The following is a 26,190-nucleotide window of genomic DNA, read 5'->3' as shown; positions in this document are numbered from 1 at the left end:
ACACTTTCGAATCAGGTCTAGGTCTCGCCCCCTTCCCAATTTGACGTGAATTTAAGTCACCTTGCAATACAATTTACATATTTTATATTTCCAAACAATTTTTAGGCGTTTCATATGGAACTATTTTCGGTTGGAAAACGAACATTTGAATAATGTTGGAGAGTTCCGTGCTGTGCGTGATATTTCCATCAAACCCATGGTCAGTAAAGATGAAATCAAAGATACACTGACCCTTGAACAAATCATGGATCTGGAAGAAGGTCCCATCCCTCGAAACAAGGCGGTGAAATATTTACTTGATTCCGCCCCTCCAGCGCCCCCATCGGTAGTGATGGGCGGAAGTGTGATGTCAGCTGCTTCTCGACTGACTAGTAGGAGAAGTGGATCAAGAAAATTGTCGTCAGTTTTGAAAATCATTTGAAAAGATTGTTTAAATGTTGTGGAGAATTTTTTAGACCGCTGTTATAGGGAGGGGTGAAATAGGGTGGCTGTATTTTAGAAAGCCCTAATATCTCTACTTTTTGATTTCAAAGCTTAACAAAACACCGGGTTTTCCGTCACATCCCTGTCCGTCACCTTAGATTATTTAGCTGGTTCGGAATGCCGATTTTCTATGTTGATCCATATGGGTCTAATAGACGGGAGGCACACTCTTAAAAATGAGCAGACAAAAACTACTGTTATTCCGAGAGGAGCAGGGAAAGTCGTTTTTGACTCGACATTTTGTTCATTTGAGAATGAGAGATTTAGGAATTTTTTAAACCAGTTGATACATATATTTTAGAAATATTTTAATCGAAACATTTTAAAACAACTTTATAATTATATCTATTATACAAATTGTTCATGTAGATTTTTTTGTACAAATGAAAAAGATTTAAAAAAATAATGACGATAGCTTTATCTTGACCTTATCCTTTTTGAAAATTTGTACTCGAAACTTCTTCAATTTCCTTTTCGTAAAGAAATAGAGAAATGGATTGATCATGGATGAAATTCAACAATACTGGCATGAAAAAGATCTATCAGTCGTTGGTCAACACTATATCCCCTTTGTTTCAATTGTACTGGTCCTAATGAACATATATGGTGGTTGAGACTGCCAAAGGTAAATAGCATAAAGAAAACAGCCACCACTTTAATAGCCATTGTAATAAACTTCGTTCCTTGCTTTTTTAAATTTCTTCTGAATATAGTAGGTCAATCACATCAGTTTTCACATGATATCAAACTTTGAATGGCCATATTATTTTTGTGTGTTGAGTAAAAGGCTTGCTGAAGTATACTGTTTTGCTACGGATGCTGAAGGTAGGCCACCTATTACAGCTCGTTTGAAGTCTCGATACAGTGTGTTTCAAAAAAAGCGGACAAACTTTTACATAAGGTAAAATCCATTTAACTTATGCCGAAGTTTATGACATGTATACTTAATATTTTGATCCCGAAAACATATTCATTCATCTTGGGAATTGGATATCTATTGATTGAACAATCTTTTTCCCAGGGTAGATTTTAATGAATTTTGAGGATTTTACTTTATATAAAGATTGTCCACTTTTTTGAGACACACTGTCTACAAAGACTGTTTTTGTGCAAACAATAATATTTACTCAATCTTTCTTTAAAATCAATAAATGAAGAGGGGTGGAAGAAAAATACAGCAAACACGTGAAAGCGGAAGGCATTTCTGAAAACTTCATTAAACTTGTACCCAGATCCTCTTTAAACCAATTCACTAGTTGACGTGGTACAATTGACTCAGGTTCGATAATCATTTCGAAAGATCTTTTTAACCTCGAGTATAGGTACTTAGAGCTCACATTTCAGAAGGTTTAAAAATGAAGAAGTTTTCAACTTTTTTCTTGATCAATATTCTGGTCGTGTACAAGACAGGTAAGAAAACTTTAACTAAGTAGAATATTCCGTTCCTTGTTTTTTTAAACCATGTTCAGGTATGATAAAAATGGATAGTAAAAACGTTTAGGTAAGGGCAAATCTTGTCTTTTTCTCTGAGATAATAAATTTGAAATGGCAGGACCCCCCCTTAATAGTTTACCTTAATATACTATACTGTCTGACTAGTTTGACAATAGATTCTGAAGCTTTATTTTCTCAATCATTTAAATCTGATTCAATTCATCTATCACCTTTAAAGGCATAAAAAATCGCAAAAATTTGTCCAGTTTACCATAAATGTCTGTACTTTGTAAGAAAATCAATGCAAAAACTTCATACAATTCATGATAATTCATTTTAAACTAGTTTTATAAAATTTGCCACTACTGGCAAAAACCGGGGTCTTTCCGTAGAAGACATTACGTCATGAATATCATGAATTGATTTCTTCTCTCCTGGTAAACTCTAGCCCAGTCAGGTTTCATTTTTACATAAGTGGTGTCCCCGTTTCATATCAGGCACATATTTCATATCAGGACAGTGTCTGCCTATCGTTATATTATGCTGATATATGCAAAAAATGTTTTTCTTTTCCGTTTTCTGACCAATCTTGCTCCACATCCGTGTCAATCCAATGTGAAAAAGCTTGTGAATTAAAATTGATGAGTATGCAAACGGTATCACTCTTATTTAAAAGCAAAACCTTTAAGTGTTGATAAGTATTTCTTGATCGTAGTAAACGCAGCCGAGGATTGTGAAGATTGGTCCGAGTGGAGCACATGTACAAAGAAATGTGATGGTAAAGATACAAAAAGCAGGACTAGAACGTGCGTAGACGTCACACAACGAGCAAGATGTTTCGATCCCATCTGTATTGAATGGGGTGATTGGTCTGAATGGGCGTCTTGTAATACAAACAGAAAAAGAATTTGCAAACTCAAAGGTTTGTACAGAGCAGGCCTTTAACGGAATTCCGCTGTAAATTTAGCCCAGGTTTTTAAGAGGGGTGTCGGTGACAATGGTTACTGTAACCATGAACATATAAACGACTGGACGTCCATCTCCTTTGTCTTTTTGAAGATAACACGGCTAGCTTCGTTGCCGCCTCGTTAAAAGCATAAAATGAAACAATAGATTTTGATGATATACCACTTGGGAATACCTTGTTAACAATGTCAAAACTTCGACAAAAGTCTCTGTTGTCCTACTCCTCTCAAGTCTTTTATCTATATCATAACAAAGATAACAGAGGCAAAATCATCGTCAGCAGCTTGTCAAAACTCCGACTAATATTTCAAAATTTTGACTTAAAAGTGTCTAATAATTTTAGAGAGTGTCACATTCTAATTTCGATATTCTTATGACACAGGCTCTCAACTTTGGCAAGCTATTTTTTTCAAGTCATAAAAAAAATTATTGGAGTGACAAAAGGGATTTAAAAGTATACACGCAGTTGAAATTCTGCATTTCAGAGTTGAAAAAATTGATAAAATGAATTACAAACTTGTAAAAAAATTCGAAAATAATTTTTTTGTGCATTAGGAGTAATGTTCAAGCTCTATCAATCTTTTTACCTAGATAATTCAAAGAAATAAAATTATGACGGAATTATTGTCGGATTTTTCATACCAACGGCAACGAAGCTCGCTTCAAAGAGACAATAAAAGATAGATGTCCAGTCGTTTATTCGTTCATGGTATTTGGAAACTCAGGACAATTGGAAACTACAAACTGAAATCAAAAAGTTGATACATCGATATACATTAACTGTATTTTAATTATTCTGATGATTTTAGGGTCGGATAAAGTTGCTCGTGGATGCACTGGTAAAAGCATTGAAGTCAAAGAATGCAATGATTGTACCCCCGTCTGGACAAAATGGTCTTCATGGTCAAGCTGTTCAGCATCGTGTGGGGACCGATCGAGTAGATTCAGAAAACGTATTTGTGTTTTGAAATACACGAAATATCCAAGCGATAATTGTAAAGGAGAAAGTTTTGAATCTAAAGATTGCAAAGTTCCAGCATGTCCATCTTGGGGTTTATGGGGAAAATGGGGATCGTGCTCAAAAACGTGCGGTCGTGATTCAATCCAAAGTCGATCACGAAACTGTCTTTTCAAAGGTGTAGCAACGTCTGCTAATAGTTGCCCTGGAAACCCTAACGAGCATCGAAAATGTGGAAAACAAGGATGCGCAGTGTGGAGCGAATGGAGCGAATGGGGTATTTGTTCAGGTTGGAAGATAAACTTGATTCATGCCATTACTCTCAAGTCAAAAAATTTAGTGGGGATGGAAAAAATGGGACAATATTTGCAGTGCGCAGATTTGCCTATCTGTTTTTTCCAGCGGGGACAAGAATTAGAGTATAATTTTCCAAGGAGAGGGGGTCCCATCGGGTTTGCGAGAAGGGGGTGTAATTCTAGAAAGATCTGAATATTAGAAGTTCGAAATAGGGAGGGTCTACTGCATTGTCATTAACGGCTGTGAAATAATTTTTACAATTTTTACACATTTCTTATCCATGTAACGCAACTGCAGAATATATAGCTTAGCGAACCATATTCTAGGCTTTGTTCTAGACCAATATCCACAGAGACATTCTAAATATTTCATTAACTTTTTTCCAGCAACTTGTAACAACGGACAACCCATCAATCGTCAAAGACATCGCACATGCGTGATTGATGGAACAAACACCCAAACAACCGGTTGCAATGGTCACAAAACGGAAACAGTGGACTGTCCACTGATCAAAGGATGTCCCGTCTGGACTTCATGGGGACCATGGGGCGAATGTTCAGCCACATGTGGGATGCTGGCTGTGACGAGAAACCGATATCGAAGATGTGTCCATATGGGAAGTAATACAAGTACCATTGGGTGTAATGGAGCCTCTATCGAAACCAAGAATTGCAGCCCTGTCCTATGTAAGTGTGATATTTTCTTTTTTCTGTTTCAAAGTTACGTATTGCTTTTTAAAAACATCAACAATTGCATCAACAAATGAAACCTCAAATGGTTAGGTAAGCGCTAATGGTTTTACTAAAATCCACCATTTGAGCGCTTATGATTAGGCAGAAGATCTGCTCTCACAGAGGTTGATCATCTCCTTGGTGTCTTGCTATTTGCTAATGGTTGCAAACTCAGCCAATTTAAAGTTTATTTCTTTTCCAATCTAAATATTTTAGGTCCATGTGACTGCTTACCTGAGCACAAAACTCCGAAACGCATTTGTGGTATTCTTTCGAATGGGCGACTACATTTTGGTTCAGTTTGCGAATATAGGCAATATGCTTGTGGCTACCAAGGACAAATCCGCCAAGGCTCCTGCACTGGTGAGTTCACTACTGAGTTTATGTATTTGCACTTTTGAGGACGGTAGAGTGACTGAAGTGATTTGGAAAAACCCGCAATTCCGCCCCGCAAAATCGAGGACGGTAAAAGTGCTGATTTACTGTCGTCCTCAGCTGGTCAGGATCTACTCATATTAAAACCTTACCGTCTCCGTCGCTGAAAAACACACATACATAAACTCGCTACTTTGTCATCTTAAACGGTGTCAACCTGTGTACTCCATCCTTGATTCGCATAATTACTTCATATATGGTAGGGGGGCAAGTCTCCGGTCCCGTGGCAACTTTTATAGGCCCGGGAAATTTTTTTGTGACCAAAATAGTGACGCCATAGGCAAAACTCCAAGGGAAAATGTTTTAGAACTTTGTGATGTGAGTTATTTTTTGTTTTTTCTAAGATTATGAGCTTGGATTCCCAGGCTAGCCCCCTACTAATAATAAATTCTTTATGTTAGAGGATTTTAGAGACAAACCAAGAATGTCGCGAGTTTGAAATGGCTTAAATAAGTTTCAATTACAATTTCATGCTAGTCCAATCCTCAGACAACTTTTGTACTTTACTTGAGACCTTCTTTCAGCCATTAAACATTAGGGGCTGCAAGTTAGTTCTTTATGTCTCTATATCAATCTCAGTCGAGATTTTCTTGAGAACTCTTGAATCTTTATCAATTTAATCTCCAAAATAGTAGGAACCTCGAATAACAATCGGTTGGATTCCAAAGATGACTTCTCTTCTTACAAGTCAACAAGTGCTCTACAGTGTTGCCTCGTATTCAAATAATTGCCATGGTGATTATGTCCCTTGAGAGATTAAAGGATTATTTTATGAATAGAAAGTAGTTTTATTAAAATCTGCTGGGAGATAATCACCATGGCAATATTTTCCAAACGAGGCAAGTGATGTTCGTGACGTAATTTATGAATAGATCTAATGTTTCTCTTGATTTTATTTAGATCCAAACATACCAGACCGTTGACAAACCAAGATCTGAAGAACAAAAGCTTTTTAAAATCAATCATCGTGATTAATATACTGAAAACTTCATTTAAATTTATTTTCATTTAAAAATCTATACTTTTTGCACATTCTGTACTTTTTCTATTGTTTTTGATCACGATTAGATTTCTACAAGATGCCCCGAAAAAAATACCGTTTTAAAACATGACTACAGTAGAAAAAGTAGAAAAGATTTGTGTATATGTCAAAACACTTCTTTTGAATGGGGGCCTTTTCTTCTTTTGAATGGGGGTCTTTTCTTATTTTGAATGGGGGTCTTTTGACGTATAAATGACCATGCTTAAGACCCCCAATTTTCTGCGGCCAACCTATGTCCGTTTTAGACATGCTATAAGTTACACGAGTCTGTTTAACTTGATAAGTCGATTTTCAACGTTTTCAAGAGTTTTCCGAAAGGAACTGTTTTTTCTTTCGATCATAACTTTTGATCTATTGAACCATGGCCTGATTGAACTAATAAATGACCTATCAAGATTTAACTTTGTCTTTTTTTCTTTCCAATGGAAACAAAATTACCTCAAGTAAGTTAGTCCCGCTGCTGAGATCGAAAAAAGTGGCTAGAAAACAAATTTTGTGACACACATCTTAGAACTAACTTTTTTTGGTGGAAACTCACGAATTAGTATATGTAGATTCCAAAATCAAAAAGTTTCCACGATATTATCGTGCAAGTAACGAGTAATTGGCGATTTTTTGCGTTTCCAGGCAAAATTGCAAGGCCTGGAAATTCATGATTTTTGGGGGGTCTTCAAATTAAAAAAAAACCTATATCACATGATAGAGCTCTTCAAACTGAGCAAAAAAGTGTATTACACCAAAGTCCCAACTTCTCTAGATCAAAAGTTATGGGCCTATTTGTGGTCAAAAAGGTGTTTAGATAACACGAGAAAATTTACTTGAAATTGAGAGTTTTTTTGTTGCGCGCCCAAAAGATAGTTCTTTAATTAAAAAACAAAGTAGAATCGAGTATGAAACAGGCCTGATCGATATAAACAAAAGACGGAATACATGTGGAGTAAGCTGTATTTCAAAGTCATCTTAAAAAACATTCCGAAAACAAAAGTAGTGATACACAAACAAACATAAACGGCCCCCCCAGCGGTTTGCGTGAATGCGTGAATGGGCATTTTCGGTTGCGTGAATGCGTGAAAATTGAAAAAAAATGCGTGAATGCGGGAATTTAAAAAACTTGCGTGAACGTGAAAATCCACTTTGACTTGATTTTCTGAAAAATCGGGTTATTGCGTTAAACTCGAGGAAAATTTGTGTGAATGCGTGAATTTCGAAAAAAAATTGCGTGATTGTGTGAATTGAGGGTCTGCTGGGGGCCTCATATACAAACCAGGGCTAAATAAAAATTACAAGTTTTAACGTGAATAGAAAATCAACGTAAAAAACGTGTAACAATCATTCAAAAAATTCAAATAATCACATCTTCACTTCGGAAAAGGGTTGAACTAAAAAGGTTGGGAAATTTTTAAGGGGGGGGGGGTACGGGGTTTGCAATTTCCGAAATACCGAATAATTTTGCCACAATTTCCGAAATTCCGCAAAAAAAAACTTGCAATTCCGATACCGAATTTTTGGGTATTTTTCCTCGTTTTGACTAATTTTTTATCAAATTTGATTTTTGATGTATGAATTCCGAAAAAGGGGGATAAAAACTTTATGATACCGAAATTTCGAAACAAAATTTCATGGATTTCCGATACCGAAACAATTTCAGAATTCCGAAATACCGGAGGAATTTTGCCCGATTTCCGAAATTCCTAAGAAAAAAGGGTCGATTTTCGCAATTCCGAAATACTGTACGCACCCACCTTTAATAGAACCTTGATTAGAAAAAAACGTTATGACAAAAAGGCATGTAGTTTAAACTGGATAATATCTAAGTAGCCTGTACAGTGTACAAAATTCATATTTAGTAAAAAGAATTAAAAAGTTAAAATTGCTGGTTGTCGTGCATGCTTAAACAGTATGTTTTATAATTTAAAGTTTAAAATATAACATAATATTGCTAAAATAGTCTGTTAAATTCATCGAAAACAACTCCATTCAAGTCAATATTTAACCTTGTAAAATATAGAACGGAATAAAAGTTACAATTTTTCATTTAAATTAAAAAGTGGCTTAAACTTGAGTTACATACAGTGTTCCCAATAATTTGAAAACTAAATAAATGAATAAAGGATCGAACGGATTCTGAGACTTCCTCTTCCTTAATATAAAAACTTTAAATAATTTTTTCAAAGAGACATCAACCACAAGTAATCATTCTGCTCTTAGGAATATAAGAACAATTATATGTGTTTCGCACATTAATACGCTTGGCAGGGTAAACGCGGAAATTGAATGCCAAAATTAGAGGTTGATACTTGTTCTAAAGGCTGTGGGGTGAATTTATAGGCCTAACCAAGCAAAATGACTCACCGCCTTTGGCTTGGCAGGGTAAACGCGGAAATTGAATGCCAAAATTAGGGGTTGATACTTGTTCTAAAGGCTGTGGGGTGGAATTATAGGCCTAACCAAGCAAAATGACTCACCGCCTTTGGCTTGGCAGGGTAAACGCAGAAATTGAAAGCCAAAATTAGGGGTTGATACTTGTTCTAAAGGCTGTGGGGTGGGTTTAAACCCGGGGGGGGGGGGGGGGTACTAGGGCAAGATGGGTTACGGGGATGCTCCGCTGGTCAGGGTACCTTTTTTAACCTCCACGAGTCCCAGGTAGGGTCGCAAAAACACCAAAATAGAAAAATCAGTCCCATTAGGGTGCCTTTTTTTGGAAAATTTGGGGAAAAAATAGAAAATTTGAGAAAATTTTGGAATTTCAGTCCCATTCAGGGTCACTTTTTTCGCAAATTTCGAGTGCCACGTAGGGTCCATATTTCGAACCTCAGCGGAGCACCCCCGTCGGTCGACAAGGGTAGTACCCCCCCCGGGGGTTTAAAGGCCTAACCAAGCAAAATGACTCACCGCGTTTGGCTTGGCAGGGTAAACGCCGAAATTGAAAGCCAAAATTAAGGGTTGATACTTGTTCTAAAGGCTGTGGGGTGGGTTTAAAGCACTAACCAAGCAAAATGACTCACTGCGTTTGACTTGGCAGGGTAAACGCGTAAATTGAAAGCCAATTTTAGGGGCTGATACTTGTTCTAAAGGCTGTGGGGTGGGTTTAAAGGCCTAACCAAGCATAATGACTAACTGCGTTTGACTTGGCAGGCTAAGCTATTTCATGGTAGTTTAATGAACAAATACAAAAAGACAGTCTTCCTTTCTATTTTCCATCCAACAACAGACCAAGAAAGTGCAAAGTCGTTCTTTTAGAAAGGGGCGGGGAAAGTGATTCTCTTTTGTTTGCAAAGGAATCTCCATCGGTCTCTGCCCCCTGCACTCCACGGCCAATTTTTGCTCCGCCTGCAAAATGGGGTCGCGAACTCCGAAATGGCGTGCCGAAAATCCGCGGAAAAAATTTAAATCAAAAGTGAAATCATTATTTGGCCAGTCGGGTTCAGCTTGATAGTTCAACTATTATAAAAAAATTATATTAGAAAAATTATATTAGATACCCTTAGATATCCTTTGATGATGCAAAAAACCAACATGTACTTACAATAGTAGACATGTAGCATTAAATGTGTGTAATATCTATTATTTTCAAAACTAGTATTGTTGATAATTTCTGACGATTAAGTTACAGTGATGTTATAAATATCCGTATTATGATGCTATACAAGTCTTTATTTCGTACATCTTATTGTAGTGTTATTAGCTGAATTCAGAGTATCATATAGTTGAAACCACCTGCTTTATCGCACCACCATCAAACAGCAGGCAACTGCACTTTCCAAAGAATTTAAAGTGTATATTTTTGAGGAAAGCACACTGATTCGAAAAAATGCATAGAGGAGGTAAGAAAATTCATATCATCTTCGGAAGTACTCTTTGATACCTAATAAGCATCCACTTGTTGTCATTTTAGAGCTCTTCGAAATATGCTCCAGAGGTTGTGATTTTTGCTTGTCCTTGTTTTTTTAGCCAACTTAGTTTATAGATCGATTTCCCACTGACCACTATGGACTATCTTACCCTTTTCAGAAGATGCCATTAAAATTTCCTGATACCTGGTACCGTGAGATCGGGTAACTTGCATCAGTGGAGGCAAACGTGCATAGCCCTCATTTAGCAACTCCAGAAGATTTTTCAAATTTTAATTTTTTTTCTCAAAACCTATCCTGTCTTGTAGAGCTTTGAAAAAGAAAGAAAATGAGGGGTCATAGGCCTCCAGAGGATATGTGGTTGTAAAGATATTCAAATTTTAGTGTCAAAAATTTGACTAAAAATGTCAAAAAAAAGGTTAGGAAAATAGCTTGGAAAAATTCGAAAAATGTGTCAAAAAAGAAAAAAAAGAAATTTTCCAGTCATGCTTCTTCAATTTTGCATATCTCTTTTTCTAGTGTAGCTAGAGACCTGAAATTTGGAGGGAGAATTCTTTGATGGTGTTAGAATATTATTATATAAAAATATTTGTAAAATATTTAGTATATTTATCAAAATAATGAAAGATATATCTTTTTTTGAAAAAAGAAGACATTGCATTGTTTTATTTTTGTTTTTGAAGAAAATTAGCTTGGAAAAGGTTGAAATGAGTCAAAAAAGGTGGTAGGACCCATTTTCAAGGGGCCTCTGGAAATGGAGGAACAAAAACTTATGAATAAAGAATAAGTTTTTCTGAAAGGAGAAACCCCAAATGAAAAGAAAATCCATTTCGGCAGAAATAAAAACTTTTTTTTGGGACATTCCCATGCAAAAGAAGCAAAAAAGTGAAAAAAACTACATGAAAATGAAAGAACTTAAATTAGCGAATGTGATTTTTGAATTCCTCACCCTTTTTCTGATAAACATACAAAGTTTCAGCCTTCAAATACATTTTCCTCCGTTTCCAGAAACATTTGTTCAGCGATAGTTGCACATTTTTTTTCTCCCGTCGGCAAACAATTTTCAAAATGTTGCAAAACGTTCGGGATTTTACCAATTTGCCGTCTAGCCCGTGTCCACAGTGTTATATACCGCTGGAAAGCTAAGATCACGGGCTTTCATTTAGTAAAAACCGGAACGCTTTAGCATACATAGAAAAAAATTTCGAAGGGTTCAAAGTTCACGGAAAAATGAAACATTTGGTTTGACGTCAACGAAAGTTGCATGACTTCTGGAGTCGCTACGGCATCAAACAGTTCCATCAATATGACCAAAACATTTTGTTCAGCCATCCTCACTCTAAGAGAGGCCATCACAGAATGAACTTCCTTATATAGGATGAACCATATTCGCATGTGTACACTCCATCACAGAGCCTATTTGAGATATTTTACTAACTAGCCCAGAGAAAAATTTTAAACCTTTATTATTTGAATGCATGCCTTTTTAATACTCAAATATAAAAAAATTAAAAAATTTTAACTTGGTCATTAGTCAAAAAAGTCATTAAAATTGATTAGCCTCTGCGATGGAGTGCAAGGCTGAAACCACATGAATATGGTTCATCCTATAAAGGGAAGTTCATTCTATGGTGGCCTATCTTGAAGTGAAGGTCAGTTAGGAACATTTGGCGAGTTCCTGTACGCAACCGCAATCAAAAAAATCATAACTGCACTCATAAAAAAATTATGTTTGTGTCTTTTTTAACCGTTTTTTGCCTAGACGATATAGCAAACACAGTAAGCATAAGCAAACTTTGCCTTTAATTGGCTGTAAAAAATATCTGCGTCGGTAGAAATTTCTCCAACTTTCAACAATGATAGAACACACCTATTTAAACAAAATTAACCAGCACATTTTTTATCTTTCTACTTCTTCATCTTCAATGAAGCTCTCAAAGTCAAATAGAATTAAGCACATAAGATATTCTTATAATTGTGAAATATCGTTCGGGCTTTCACTACGGTGGAGTGTATGACGTAACTCGCGCGGTAACAAACTCGCCTTCTGTTGGCTGATCATATTGGGCGTTTTGGCGTTACCACCCTCGAAGCGGCGAGCGCCTTTATCATTCCCCAACTCTGTCCACCATTTTAAATGAGTTAACAATAGACCTAAAAGGACGCCCTCATCAAGGAAGATCATTTGCTCTGGTCTCCGGCTTTGGGAAGTAGTAATGTTTTTGATTGTTTTCTATGGAAAATAGTAAGAAACTTAAGTTTACAAGTGTCATTTAGTTTTTGCTGGCTTATAGAATGGCAGGATTCTGGATGGTCTCCCTAACTGAAGGTGGTTGAACAAAATATTTTTGGCATATTGATGGAACTGTCAAATGAACGACCTGTCTGGTCATTAAAATACAAAGTTAAATCAAAACAAAAATGGTAGAGTAGATCCGCGAGCAGAGCCGCATACTTCATTTGTTTTGAAATTTTGCTGCTTTGATATGCCGGCCATTCTGTAGCAATATTCAATCTTTTGAATATTTAGTTCAATTCAATCTTTGATCCTGATATTTAGTTCAATCCAATCCCCCATATTTGGTTCAATCCCAATCAGTGTAGACCTAAAGCTCTAAAACAGCATCTAATAACATGAAAACCAGAATATGATTCTTCAATGGGGATCAAAACTATAAAGTGCACTTACAAACATCAATTTGTCAGATCTAACAAAATTAATAACCACACTGTCATCATTGACAATAAAACAAACGATTTTCTGTCAAGAGCCTTGTAAGCATTCCAACAACTTCCATCGAAATGATCTATCACAGCTCAGTCTACCATTTTTAGCGCGGTCCGAGGATTGAGCCGAGAACGCTCCGCGAACTCCTGCGCGGGTGAAAAACTTCAATCTGTCAATCATTTTCTCAAGCGAAGAGTACGCGAAGCGATTCTAGCTTTACGATAGTGCTGCGGGTCATCAATGGATAGTATTCAATTATCATTATCGCTTTATTTTCATTCCTAGAACTTTTGCAAAAAAAAAGAAAAATAGAAAAGTTGTATTTTTTACTGCTCTATTCACATACTGAATTTGAAAGATCTTCTATGTGGCGTTTTTTTGCAAACTTCAAAAAACTGATTTTTGTCCTGCCTTTGCGGGACTTTAGCTTAAGTGCTTGAGTGCAGCATAGGGTACAAAGTCCAAACATGCGTTTCCCGTAATTTTTGTGTGAAGAGTTAGGTCTACACTGCCAATATTTGGTTCAATCCAATCCTTCGTATTTTGTTCAATTCAATCTTTTTCATTCAAATTCAATCTTTTTCATTCAAATTCAATCTTTTTCATTCAAATTCAATCTTTTTCATTCAATTTCAATCTTTTTCCTTCAAATTCAATCTTTTTCATTTAAATTCAATCCTTTTCATTTCAATTCAATCTTTTTCATTCAAATTTAATCTTTTTCATTCAAATTCAATTTTTTTTTTTCACTTAATTTTTTTTGTTTAATCTTTAATCTTTTTTTATTCAATCTTTATTTTTCCATTCAAAGTTCTTTTTTCATTCAATCTTTGAACTTTTTTTCATTCAAATCTTTGATTTTTCTGGTAACCCTTCTCCGTTGATAGTTTCCCACCTCCATTGATCTTCTCCCACTTTCGAACATTAAAAAATGGTAGATTCATAATGGTGACTTGCAAAGATGGATGGATTAGGGGCATCTTTACAAACGAGTCTTCAAAGTGTCTTAACATCTCTAGAAAACATTTCTGATAACGACGAAGAAGAATTGTTATTTCAATGCCATCGTATTGATGAACTTTTGATAATACTACATAATCTTTCCACCAATATTGATTTGGAAATAGCGACCGAAGATGTTTCCACTTTATCAAACTTTATTGTTATATTCAATGATCTAAGAAAGCTACTAACCAGCACATACAGAAGAAAGAAAGTCAACTCTACGAAATGCTGTGTGACCTTTACGAACTTGACAAGCAATGGTAAACCTGGTCGACCAAAATTCACAATATAAAACTATTGGAAGAGCTAAGTCGTTTAGGTTTTAGTTGGACAAAAGTTGCTGAGATGCTTGGTGTCTCTAGGTGGGACAGTTACCAGGAGAGTCAATGAATTTGACCTTTCTGATCTGAAAAGGTTCAGTGACATTAGTGATGAAGAGGTGGATGTCATAATCAAAGACTACATTGACAGGCATGGAACAACATTGGGTCATCGATTCATTGCAGGGCTTTTCCACTCAAAAGGAATAAAAATACAACAAAGGCGAGTGCGAGAGAGTTTAAATCGCGTTGATCCAGACAACGTTATCTCCAGATGGGGTGCAGTAATCAGAAGACGAACTTATCACGTGTGCCTTGGCCAAACTCGCTGTGGCACATCGACGGGCATAATTGCATTCTTTAATTCGATGGAGGTTCGTGGTTCATGGATGCATCGATGGAAAGTCAAGAAAGGTTATGTTTCTGCATTGCAGTGCAAGAATAATCTTGCCAAAACTGTAAGGAACTTATTTTTGAATGCTATTGTAGAGCACAATAATTGGTGGCCTTCAAGAATAAGAGTTGATTTTGGCGTCGAAAAACGTTTCAGTATGCAATGAAATGGTTGCAAAAAGAGGGTCTGATAGAAATAGTTTCATTGCTGGCCCGTCTACAAGAAATCAGCGCATAGAGCGCTTATGGCGAGATGTTTTCCGATGTGTTACAGCAATATTCTATTATACCTTTTATGCAATGGAACAGAATGGATTGTTAGACACAGAAAACGAAACTCATCTTTTTCTGTTACACTTAACCACTGTATCTCGGAATTTAAAGCGATGTTTAACGACCACAAGCTTTCAAGTGAACACAACTGGACACCAAACCAAATCTGGGCTAACGGTATGAGAAATCCAGAAAATCCATTATCTGCAGATAGCCTTGAGGAAGATGAAACAAATGAATATTATGGCGAAGACCCTGGTGGTCCATTGCCTTTTTCAGAAGGGAATAATGTTGTTGTTGAGCCACCATCCCCTGACATCGAGGCTTTAGAAAACCTTTTTGCTACATATATCTATGATCGAATTGATGTAATTCGAAAATCTGAACATTTAGGGATAGATATTTATATAAAAGCAATGGATATTTTAAAAACTGTATTAGGTGAAGAACACGTAGAGTAGATTACGAAGAGTACGTCCGAGTTATTTCTTTTTCGTTATTTCTTATAGTGTTTCTCTGTCAGCCTTGTTTACTACTACTACTTAATTTCCATCCCAAATTTACTGTTTTCTTTCAGTCTTTCGGTACCTTAGATGGATCAAATTTCGCATGGATTAATTTTCGCGGTCTTTGCAAAATTTGGCCATTTTCGCGAAATTACAATTTTTGGCAAAACCCCTAGGGAAATGAAAGGTGAAATTGGTGAAAAAGAGGCAACTTCATACCCAGTGTATCATAGGCTTTCTGACATTTTCTGATAACGCCATATGATAAATGTTTATAATGCCATTCCCAATAACACTATCCCATATCAAATGATTCTGCTCTTGATCCTACTCATCAGAAAACTCATCATCGTTACACTTTATGAGAGCAATCTCGAAAACCTTCTCAGGTACTTTTTTGTTCTGGATTTGAGGCTGTTTACTCTTGTTTCTTCTTGTTGTTTTTGTTTTTATTAACTTATGGGTGATATCGAGAATGTTGGTTGGTAGCTCTCAATCGTTCATTACAATTAAGCCGGGCAAACGTGCCATTACTAGAACTTGCACTTAACATGCTACTTGCATTACTAGCTGCCCTTTGAATTTGTCCAATATTCGATGTTGGAGGCTCTATTGGGGCTCTATTGTTGATTCATCAGACACCAAAATTTCACTTGCTTGATCGATTTCACACTGGCCACCACGACTATTTGACCCTTTTCACAGGGTGCCAAATAATATTTCCTAATACTTGGCACAGTTCTTGATCATTTTGATAGATTTAAGATGGTTTACTTGTCTTGTTGCACTTTTAGAGCCCTCCATATTATGCTCCAGATTGCAATTTATTTGAAATTTGAAGTTTTGAGCTCTATTTGGCTACCATTTTGAAATCGAAAGAGGGGCTATAAAGGGTTATGCTTTGATTTTCCTAAACTTCTTAGGGTACTGAATATGAACCCAAAATTTCGTGATATCTAACCAAACAGAAAGAAAGTGACAGGTCCAGACAGGTCTCCAAATATTGACAAAAAGTCACTTTTCCTACCCCTACCCAAAAAGGCATTTTTGAGAGCTTTTTGACCTATTTTTTGTAAATATTGAGTTCTGTAAAAGACTGGAGGCCATTTTAGCAGTTAGTGTAAAAAACACAGGTCACAGGTCACAGATCCGGTACAGACCGGAAAATTGTAACGTACTCGTAACATGCAACTCATAACATACAACTCATAACATACAACTCATAACATAAGTTCCTGAAAATATCATGTACCATAATGGAAAAATCAAAATATGTTATTTAGAAGACTAAACAACAAATCATCAACCCCAAATATTGACAACAAATGACACTTAATTTATGTAAATTATGATGTTATCTCAAAGTATGAGGTTCTGTACACCAATTAACAATAAAATATTCTTCATGCATAATAGGATGCTGACGCTGCAAGTGGATATAGATTGACAGGTTTTGAAAACAACAAATACTGTACTCCAAGAGAGCTGTTTTAGAGATATGAAAATAGTGACGTTATTTTATAAAAATACAAAGCATGGGATAAAAATATTGAAACATTTATAAAATATAATCCCATTGACGCTTTTCTCATCAATTCTTGTTATCATACCCAAGGTGATCCAGGAGATAAAATGAGATATAATATAGTGATTGTGAAATAGCTATTTTCCTGTTTATAGGGGGCTGTTTAAAGCCAGAAGTCACGCAAATTTTGTTGATGTCAAACCAAGGGTGCATACCATTTAGCCAAAAACCCAAAAAAGTGAAACAAAGGGTTTAGCGAACGCATTGATTCATTTAAAAGTTTACCTAAACAGACAATCAAAGCCAACAGTCTTTTTTCTGTGTTTTCTTCGTTTGCTAAACCGAGGGTTTAGCAAACAAACTACACCATTTGATTTTTTGTTTTGCTAAACCATTATTCTAACCAAGCACTGCACCTTGTTTACGCTGGTTCACTAAGCACACGCATGCACGAGCCCTAAGCTTTAATGTTTTCTTCCGCTGGGCTACCATTTTGAAATTCGTTGCTGTGACTTCAGGCAAGATCCTAGAAATCGAATTAGCAATGTAACAGCTTCTTTGTTTAGGTAAACAAACCCAAACCATTTGCAGTTTAGTAAAACAGTTTCAGTTTTTTGGTTTTGAACAGGTTGCTACTATAACGAGGAACAAGAAGTAACGAGAAGTAACGAGAAGTAACGAGAAGTAACGAGTAGGTAACGAGAAGTAACGAGTAGGTAACGAGAAGTAACGAGTAGGTAACGAGAAGTAACGAGTAGGTAACGAGAAGTAACGAGTAGGTAACGAGAAGTAACAAGAAGTAACGAGTTCTCAAATGAAAGTAACGAGTACCAAACCTAAGTAACGAGTAATTGAAGGTGATGACGTCATCACAAAGTTTCACAATTATCGCTGACCAATAAAAATATCTTTAACATACTTTAAAATCATAGAAATTTTAGCGAGACTAATTTTAGCGTATATTAGCGAGTCGGAAAATCTTGATTTTTTTGGATTTATTTTAGTGAATCACGATTTCAAAAAATTTCGTGTGGATAAATTTTAGCGAATACCGGTATTACATTATTGACTGAATTCGTTTTCTAGCATTTCTTTGCACTAAAACCCTTCCTATTGATAAAAATGTATCAAGGCAATATAACCAGAAATTTCTCGCGGATAAATTTTAGCGATCTGTCGATTCGGCGTGTTTTAGCGAGATTTATTTTAGCGAAAATAGGGAAAACTTGCTAATACGCTAAAATTAGTCTCGCTAAAATTTCTACGATTAAAGTATTTGCCCGTTTTTAGCATTCTAATAAAATTGACGTTTAAAATCCATGCAGAAAATGAGTAAATTTTTTCAAAAAACAATGACGTCGTTTTTAGACGTCATCAGTTTTTGAATTTTTTTTAAATATTTTTTAAAATTTTTTGTTGATACCTAAAACCTGTCAAAATTTGGAGTCAGTTGGATGCCTAGATCGAAAGTTATGCTAAATTTAAGATTTTACAGGGTTTTAGCTGGATTTTATATGTGCCTGCACAAAAAAGTCATAAAACCTGATCTGGTTGGTGTATAACTGTAAAATTTGGTATACATGCTGCTAATAATATTATATTAAAAGTCAGAAACTTTCAGAGTGTTAAAAGAATTTTTCAGTGAGCTATTACCAAAAGAGTGCCAGCCTGGTGGAAAACACCCCTCTGATAAAAATAGGGTTAATCTGAATTTTGTTCGTTCTATTTCTCTTACAAAGTGCTTTTAGTCAAAACAGAACTCAAAACTAAGAGTTAATAGGAATATTTATGTAACATATATACTATTTTTATCTAGTCAATTTCAAGCTGTTTTAACCAGAATAAGCAAATTCTTTGACCAAAAGAAATTTTTGAACCCTTTGAACCCTTTGAACACGAGATATAGGTGTCCGGATTCCAGTACCAAAAAGGGTCCAAATGATGACGTCATCACCAAAATTGACAAAATCTAATAGCATACCGCAGTGAATCTAAAAATAGACATTGATTTTTCTGTTTGACCGAAATTCAATCCCATCACCCTTCGCGTTAACTACGCCTGCATGCAAATTACACTCAACTACAAAGAAAAAGTAATGACTTTCACGACTTTTTAATTAAGACGAAAAGGATTGTGGGATTGATTTTCGGTCAAGTGTTAAAAGTAATAATTATGACGTTTGCATAACGGTGTGCTATTAGGTTCATTTCAAGGCATTATTGTCAAGGTGTCACATGCCAAATTTGAAAGGAAACGGATGAGCCAATCACGAGATATAGGTGTCCGGATTCCAGTACCAAAAAGGCCCCAAATGATGACGTCATCACCAAAATTGACAAAATCTAATTAGGTTAATTTCAAGGCATTATTGTCAAGGTGTCACATGCCAAATTTGAAAGGAAACAGACAAGCCAATCACGAGATATAGGTGCCTGAAAAAAAATCTAGAAATTACGTCATCAATCTTAAAACAATTAACCAGTGACAAAAGCAAGACAATGGAGCGTCATTTTCTTGACTAAAGTACTCGTTACTTAGGTTTGGTACTCGTTACTTTCATTTGAGAACTCGTTACTTCTCGTTACTTCTCGTTACTTCTCGTTACCTACTCGTTACCTACTCGTTACTTCTTGTTACTTCTCGTTACTTCTTGTTACTTCCCGTTACTTCTTGTTACTTCTTGTTCCTCGTTATAGTAACAACCTTTTGAACATTAAAAGGTATGCAACCCAAATGTTTCATTTTTCGTGAACTTTGAGCCCTTCTAAACTTTTTTTCTAACAAATGAAAAAATTAAAATTTGCAATAGTTTTGACATATTTTCAGGCCTAAAAAGGCCACAAATGCCATTTTTTCTAATTTTTGCCTCTAGTGCGAATCAGTACCCCCAGGGGGGTTAGGCCAATTTTGGACTTAAAAATTGCGCAGAGTGCCTCACAATAGGTTAAATTTTCATAAAAAAACACTACATCTTAAATCTGACTTTGACATTTGATGCCCCACCCTATCCTTACTATTTTTCTGATAAATATAAATTTTCCAATTTGCAGTCTAGCGTATGTTCACAGGAAAGCTGAAATCACAGGCTTTCTTTAAGTAAAAACTCTTGGAAAAAAAGTTAGAAGGGTTCAAAGTTCACGAGAAAATGAAACATTTGGTTTGACATCAACAAAATTTGCGTGACTTCTGGAGTCGCTACCTAAGTAACATCGAAAACCAAAAGATTCTTTAATGGGAATCATAACTATAAAGCCTCGGGTAAGTTATGGCATGTCTCAAAAACCTGAAAATTACCATAATTTTTGAAGGCCATTAGCCGGCAGAAAATGGGGAAATCAATGATTTGCTACGAAGGGTACCATGATGAAGTTTCGCTGTAGGGGTGTTACCTAATTGTTTACGCCCTTATTTTTGCGAAAAACCGCAAAAACCAGAAAGTGCTGACGTCAGCAAAACTTGTTTTTTAAATATCTCCAGTCTGGCTAATGGTAGAAACATGAAATTTGGACCAACATTGAATATCATTAAAAAGGATCATTTTGCAAAAAAAAACTTTTCGAAATTTTGCTTTCGTCAGCAGAAATTAACAAAATACGAAATTTTGCAATAAAGTGCTGAAGTGCTGCAAAATTTCAAAATTTCTTTTTTGCAAAATGATCCTATTAATGATACGCAACTTCAATCCAAATTTCATGCTTCTATCTTTAGCCAAACTGGAGTTATTTAAAAAACAAGTTTTGCTGACGTCAGCATTTTTTAGTTTTTGCGGTTTTTCGCGAAAATAAGGGCGTAAACAATTAGGTAAACCCTCTACAGCGAAACTTCATCATGGTACCTTTCGTAGCAAATCATTGGTTTCCTCATTTTCTGCCGGCTAATGGGCTTCAAAAATTATGGTAATTTTCAGGTTTTTGAGACATGCCATAACTTACCTGAGGCGCACTCCCAAACATCAATTAGTTGTAGATGTAACAAATTTAATAATGGTGCTGTCGTCATTTGACAATCAAACAAAACATTATCTGTCAAGAACCTTGTAAACATTCCCACATATGATTGTTTTTGGCAACTTTTTCAGCTGTCATAGATATAAAACTATATGGTTAGTTATTTCCCATGAAAAAAAGTTTTTTCTTTCCCACAGGGACTTCTCCGGGAAGAGGACGAGGTGGAGGACCGAACAGGCGTGGTGGCCGTGGTGGAAGGGGCCGAGGAGGTGGCCATCCCTCTGGTCTGAGTGGAAAAGACATTGGACTGTATTATGCAAGGCGTGGTAAAGAACGAAAGAAAAAAGCTGAAGTAGAAAATGTAAGTCTCAACTTTCAGTATTGTTCGTATGGCTACGTTGTTAACGAGCAAGATGATTCAAAAACTTTTATCTGTCCATTCTGGTTGTGGTAAACCTCCAACCCTACCGGGCCTATATTTTGACTTCTGAGCTCTAATCTTAACACTGGCCCTTATATTACTGATTTAATGCTTGAACCCACATTGAAGGATCAGAAATTGAGAATTGGGTTAATAGTGAAGAAATAGTTTCAGTGAATTGGAAAGTTAATTCCCCTTGCAATGAAGTTATTATGGATCAGAATGAAGTCACAGAGCACTCGTTTTAAGTCTGTTAAGTTGTGATCTTAAATTTTTGGGTTTATAAATCCATAATTTTTACATAATTTACCCATTCAAAGTGCTTATGATGCGTTCAGCTTATCCCGTTTTGTTAGACAGACATGCGATGCCAGGTGACAGCTAGTTAAAGCTAAAAATGTCAAAGGGCATTCCAGGACAGATTGGAAATAATTTGAGAAAAACTGGTGTTAGATCAACAGGTGGTTCATCAAAGCCAAATGAATGTTTCCTTGTTATTTCTAAAGTTGATTTGAAAGCTCGTGTTGAGCAGTCTGTTAAACCTTACTACTTATAATCTTATGTTGATTTAAAAATATGATGTTGACATGATTAATTCCTTACAGAGATCAGTGGTTACCTTATCAAAGAAAGAAGAGTCTCATTTGACTTCCCTCCTTAGAGAGCAGGAATGCAAAATGGAAACGGGTTGGTGCCACTCTTTCTAAATGTATAATTGTGTCTCAATTATTTCAAAACTGTTTTTGTGTTGATGTGTTACATTAGGTCCTCTTGGTAATGGTTATGTAGCTCAAAAAATTAGCATTTTCCATAATCCAGCAACTCATAAAGTAAAAATTGATTATTTTGACAAGCTAAGACTTTGATGTTTGGTATAGTTGGACTTAGTTTCTTAAGGTCATATCTCTACGATGTAATGTTAGTAGACATTTGTAATGTCAGGACATTGCAATTATGTGTCCGAAAAAAGGTGAACTTTTAATGAATTATTTTTTCATTGTAAAAAGGAAAGGCAAACTTAAAATTTGGTATATGACTTTTTAAATTTGGTTCAGTGGTTCACTATTTTAATGACTTCTACTAGTTAATGACCTCAGATGATTTTTTATCAAATATCCTAACAAAAGTTAATGTTAATGTTAATGTGTATATTCTTTAAAGTCGAAAAAAGTGTACAAATATGTACTAGCTTTAAAGCTAATAGAGTTCGACTGCCTATTTACAAAATGATTCATTCATCATCATCTGTAGACGAATAGTCTACATCATCTGTTGATGCCCAATCGCTGACGATTTCTTCTGTAGTGTATTTTTGTTCATTATAATTTGAAGATATATTTGTTTGATTTTGTAATTTTTTAACGATTCGTAGTTTTGTTCTTGGGCTCCCTCTAACGCGCCAGTTGAAGTCTTTATTCTTATTGTCTTTGTTAAGTTTCTTTGCTTGTTCGTGCATCTCCTTTATCTTTTTCCGTTCGTTGATTGTGAAATCTTCCCGTGATACTTACCTGAAAGAAACAAGTTTCTTTCAGCATGTGTAAATTCTTCATGATAAGATCTTTGTCATGCTTACTTTGTAGGGTGACTTTAAGAGGACGGCCATTTTTTGTTTTTCTGTTTCCTAATCTGTGGTGAGTAACATTTATTTCTGGAACATTGATGTCCTCCAGGAGTTCTCGGAACCGAAATATGTCATATTTTTCCCCATTTTCTTCTTTTTCCTTATCTGGGCCTGAATATTCGAGAAACCCGTGAACGATGATATTCAGTTTTCTAGAGTCTATGTCTTTCTTTTCACTTTCTTCCTTCCGCTTTTGTTGTTCGGCAGATCTTAAGTCTTCTTTGTGCTTCTTAGTAATTTCGGCGTATGTTTTCTTTGATGTCTCTGTCATTATTTCTGTTGTGTGCTTGATTTCTTCCTTTATCATGGTTCTTGTCTTTTCTTCCATTTCTTGTAGCTTTCCTGCCAGAGAAAAATTTTGAGATCATTTTTGATGGAATCACGGGTTTTGGTGTTGGTGTTGACCTCGTTGTTCAGTTTTTGTATGACGTCGTCTTTCTTTTTAAGTTCATTTTGCATCATATGTTGAGTGTTTTTACCCACTTTATTTCTTAGGTTCTTCGTTATTCGGACGCAGTTTGAACATAAGTAATGATCGTTATAGGATGTCACGAATATTTGTAGTTGATACAAAGGTAGCTGTGTGCACTCATAATGAACTGATCTTTTACATTTTTTGCATTCCAAGCGATCCAGGTCCTCATCATTGGTACATCTTGACGGCGTGCAAGCTTGAGGTGGTGAGGCTGCTTCGAAAGGCTGATCTTTATCCATTTTGATGTTATTTTCATGAATTTTGATGTTTTTGTTTGTTTTCAGCCATTTTCCGAAGAGCGTTGCAAAAGCGTCTTATCTAATTGACGTCAAATAAAAAACTGTTATGGTGAAGAATAGGAAAACAGTAAGTCTGAGCGATTTTTCAAAAAGGTTTTAGGGAAAATCTTAAAAAATGCTTAATTTCATACCCTTTTTTGACGTGTTTTTGGACTTTTTCAAAAGTAAATTTTGAATTCAAAAGCTTATAACTTAAGAACCACTTTAAAAAGCTACATGCCAAATTTTAAGTTTGTCTTTTGTCTTGACAATTGAAAAAGAATATAGTAGAAATTCACATTATTTTGGACACAGTTAACCATCAAACCTTTATACTTTTTTTCTGGGTCACCCGGTATAAATCTTTATTAATTTCTGTCAAATTCTAGTGTCAACCGTGTTTTTATCATTGCTATTATTTTCTTCAACTATGTAGAATATGTTAGTGATCCATTTCAAGAGGGTGCTTCAAACACTTCAGCTGCACCAAACTCTTTCCAAGCAGCCTCCAGTGGGTCAAGCTCTTCGACAAGTGTAAAGAATGAACCTTTTAATGATGGTTATTGTGATGTCGATTATGATTCTCTTCTGCAGCAGTTTGGTAAGTGCCATATTACCTTCATTGCATGGAAGTTTGAATCCAATGACTAGCACCAGCACTCAATTCTAAGTCGTGTTTTAGGCCTATTCCTTTGAGACACTGGGTTGAGTTATAGCTTCAGGATTCGAATATCCGTGGTCCATTTTTGTTAAGATTCAAATTGGTCTAATGTATTTCACTACCATTCCTAGTGAGATAAGATTTTCTTTGATAAGTCTTCCATATCAATAAGTACCTCCTCATGAGTGTTAAATTATTATTTATGATCTTTTTTATTGAATAGGCCTAAAACTTACTTTACAGATGGTGTATTCAAGGATGAGGAAAAAGTGAAAGTGAAAGTAGAACACGCTTGGCAAAATTCCAAAACGAATCTGTCTGGAACACATTACTGCTCACTTGAAACAGATGATGAAATGGAACAATTTTTTAAAGATGATCTGAAAACTAAATTTCAAAGTCAAAAATTCAATCAAATGCTTGTAAGTTTATTTATGTAACAAATAATATTTGGATTTTATCTCGTTCTAGCAAGACCTAAACCAGCGTTTTCGACATGGCAAAGATGGGCTCTAAAATCAAAATAAAATAACTCGTTTAGTTTACTGTAGTTTCTTCTTCAGTGATGACCTGAAAATCAGTTGAAAAGAATTTTTTTAAATTTTGTTATTAATTTTTGGACCTACCCCGGTGGAGGTCCTATAAATTAACCTCTGTTCGTCCGTTCGTTCGTTTGTTCGTTCGTTACCAACTTTTCTCGAGATTGGCTCATTAGTTTTTTCTGATTTTTTGCACAAAGATGTGTAACTATAAACCCTCGAACGTGACGGAGCCCGATTTTCGAAAAAAAAAATTTTTGGGCAAATTTGGGCCAAAAAACGGCTAAAAAAATGGGTTTTTTGGACTTGGTGAAAAATTGGATCATTAATTTTTTCTGATTTTTTGCATGAAAGTAGGGTACCATCATAGGTAAAAGATAGCTCAAGCAGATTTTCGCAAAAAAATTTTGTTGGCTCAAAAAACGCATGTTTATCTATAATAATCACTATTAACAAGCATACATCAATGTTCTTAGTCAAATTAATCAATTTTTTTTATGAGATAGATGTTTTTTTGCTCATGAGGGCTTATTTTTGAAGAATATGTGTGTTTAGACATGAAATTTTGGTTGCTTGGCGTGTTTTTATAAAAAAAAACTGGCCAAATTCAATATTTTTTTATAAGCACATTATGAATTACTTAGGTATTAGCTTTTCTCGAGATTGGCTCTTTCATTCTTTATGATTTTTTGCACAAAGATGCATAACTATAAACCCTCGAATGTGACGGAGCTCGATTTTTGAAAAAAAAATTTGGGGGGTAAATTTCAGCTAAAAAACGATCAAAAAAAGAGTTTTTTGCGAAATATTGGATCGTGATTTTTTGCATGAAAGTAAGTAAAAGATGGCTCAAGCAGATTTTTGTAAAAATAGAATTTTTCAGCTCAAAAAACGCATCTTTATCTATAAGAATCACTATTAATAAGCATACATTAATGTTCTTAGCCAAATTACTAAATTTTTTGACGAGATGGATGTTTTTTTTGCTCACGAAGTCTTGAATATAAAAGAATATTTCAAGAGCATGAAATTTTGGTTTCTAAATTTTTTTTAATAAGAAACAAATGACTAATTTTAATAGATCGTCAATATTTGTGTTCTGAATGATTGTTTCATGGTCACGTCACATAGATATAAATTATAAATATGTTAAATGCACAACCGGGTAGGTCCATAAAAGTATCACTTGTTTTTTCAGGAATTCAGAAAGAAATTACCATCTTATCAGATGCGAAAAGTAAGTTCATTTTATGATGGTTTCAATTTCCGAAACCTTTATTATATGCATAATGTGCGTTGC

General features: G+C 35.4%; 3 protein-coding genes across 3 annotated transcripts in view; all 3 read left to right on the top strand.

Annotated features, from left to right (window-relative positions):
• Nucleotides 1–523, top strand: part of LOC136803797 (solute carrier family 53 member 1-like) — a 28,408-nt gene extending 27,885 nt beyond the window's left edge. The window contains 1 exon segment of the mRNA XM_067060522.1: nt 106–523. Coding sequence (XP_066916623.1) covers nt 106–421 — 316 coding nt within the window. The 3' untranslated portion in view covers nt 422–523.
• Nucleotides 524–3,774: 3,251 nt separating this feature from the next.
• Nucleotides 3,775–6,274, top strand: LOC136803781 (properdin-like). The gene is made up of 5 exons (XM_067060507.1): nt 3,775–3,821; nt 3,994–4,130; nt 4,525–4,824; nt 5,086–5,232; nt 6,205–6,274. The coding sequence occupies exons 1-5, from the start codon at nt 3,775–3,777 to the stop codon at nt 6,225–6,227; spliced, it is 654 nt and encodes a 217-aa protein (XP_066916608.1). The 3' UTR covers nt 6,228–6,274.
• Nucleotides 6,275–10,020: 3,746 nt separating this feature from the next.
• The window catches only part of LOC136803796 (ATP-dependent DNA/RNA helicase DHX36-like), a 55,071-nt gene continuing 38,901 nt past the window's right edge, over nt 10,021–26,190 (top strand). Inside the window, exons 1-6 of the mRNA XM_067060521.1 lie at nt 10,021–10,170; nt 21,093–21,256; nt 21,922–22,003; nt 24,127–24,291; nt 24,595–24,773; nt 26,089–26,127. Of these exons, the coding sequence (XP_066916622.1) occupies nt 10,158–10,170; nt 21,093–21,256; nt 21,922–22,003; nt 24,127–24,291; nt 24,595–24,773; nt 26,089–26,127 (642 nt within the window). The 5' untranslated portion in view covers nt 10,021–10,157. The remainder of the gene's footprint in view (nt 10,171–21,092; nt 21,257–21,921; nt 22,004–24,126; nt 24,292–24,594; nt 24,774–26,088; nt 26,128–26,190) is intronic.

This window comes from Clytia hemisphaerica, unplaced genomic scaffold, assembly GCF_902728285.1.
Source record: "Clytia hemisphaerica strain Z4C2 unplaced genomic scaffold, Clytia hemisphaerica genome assembly, whole genome shotgun sequence".
Classification (NCBI taxonomy): Eukaryota; Metazoa; Cnidaria; class Hydrozoa; order Leptothecata; family Clytiidae; genus Clytia; species Clytia hemisphaerica.
Note: the sequence above shows the minus strand (reverse complement) of the source record. Positions and strands in the feature narration are given on the sequence as shown.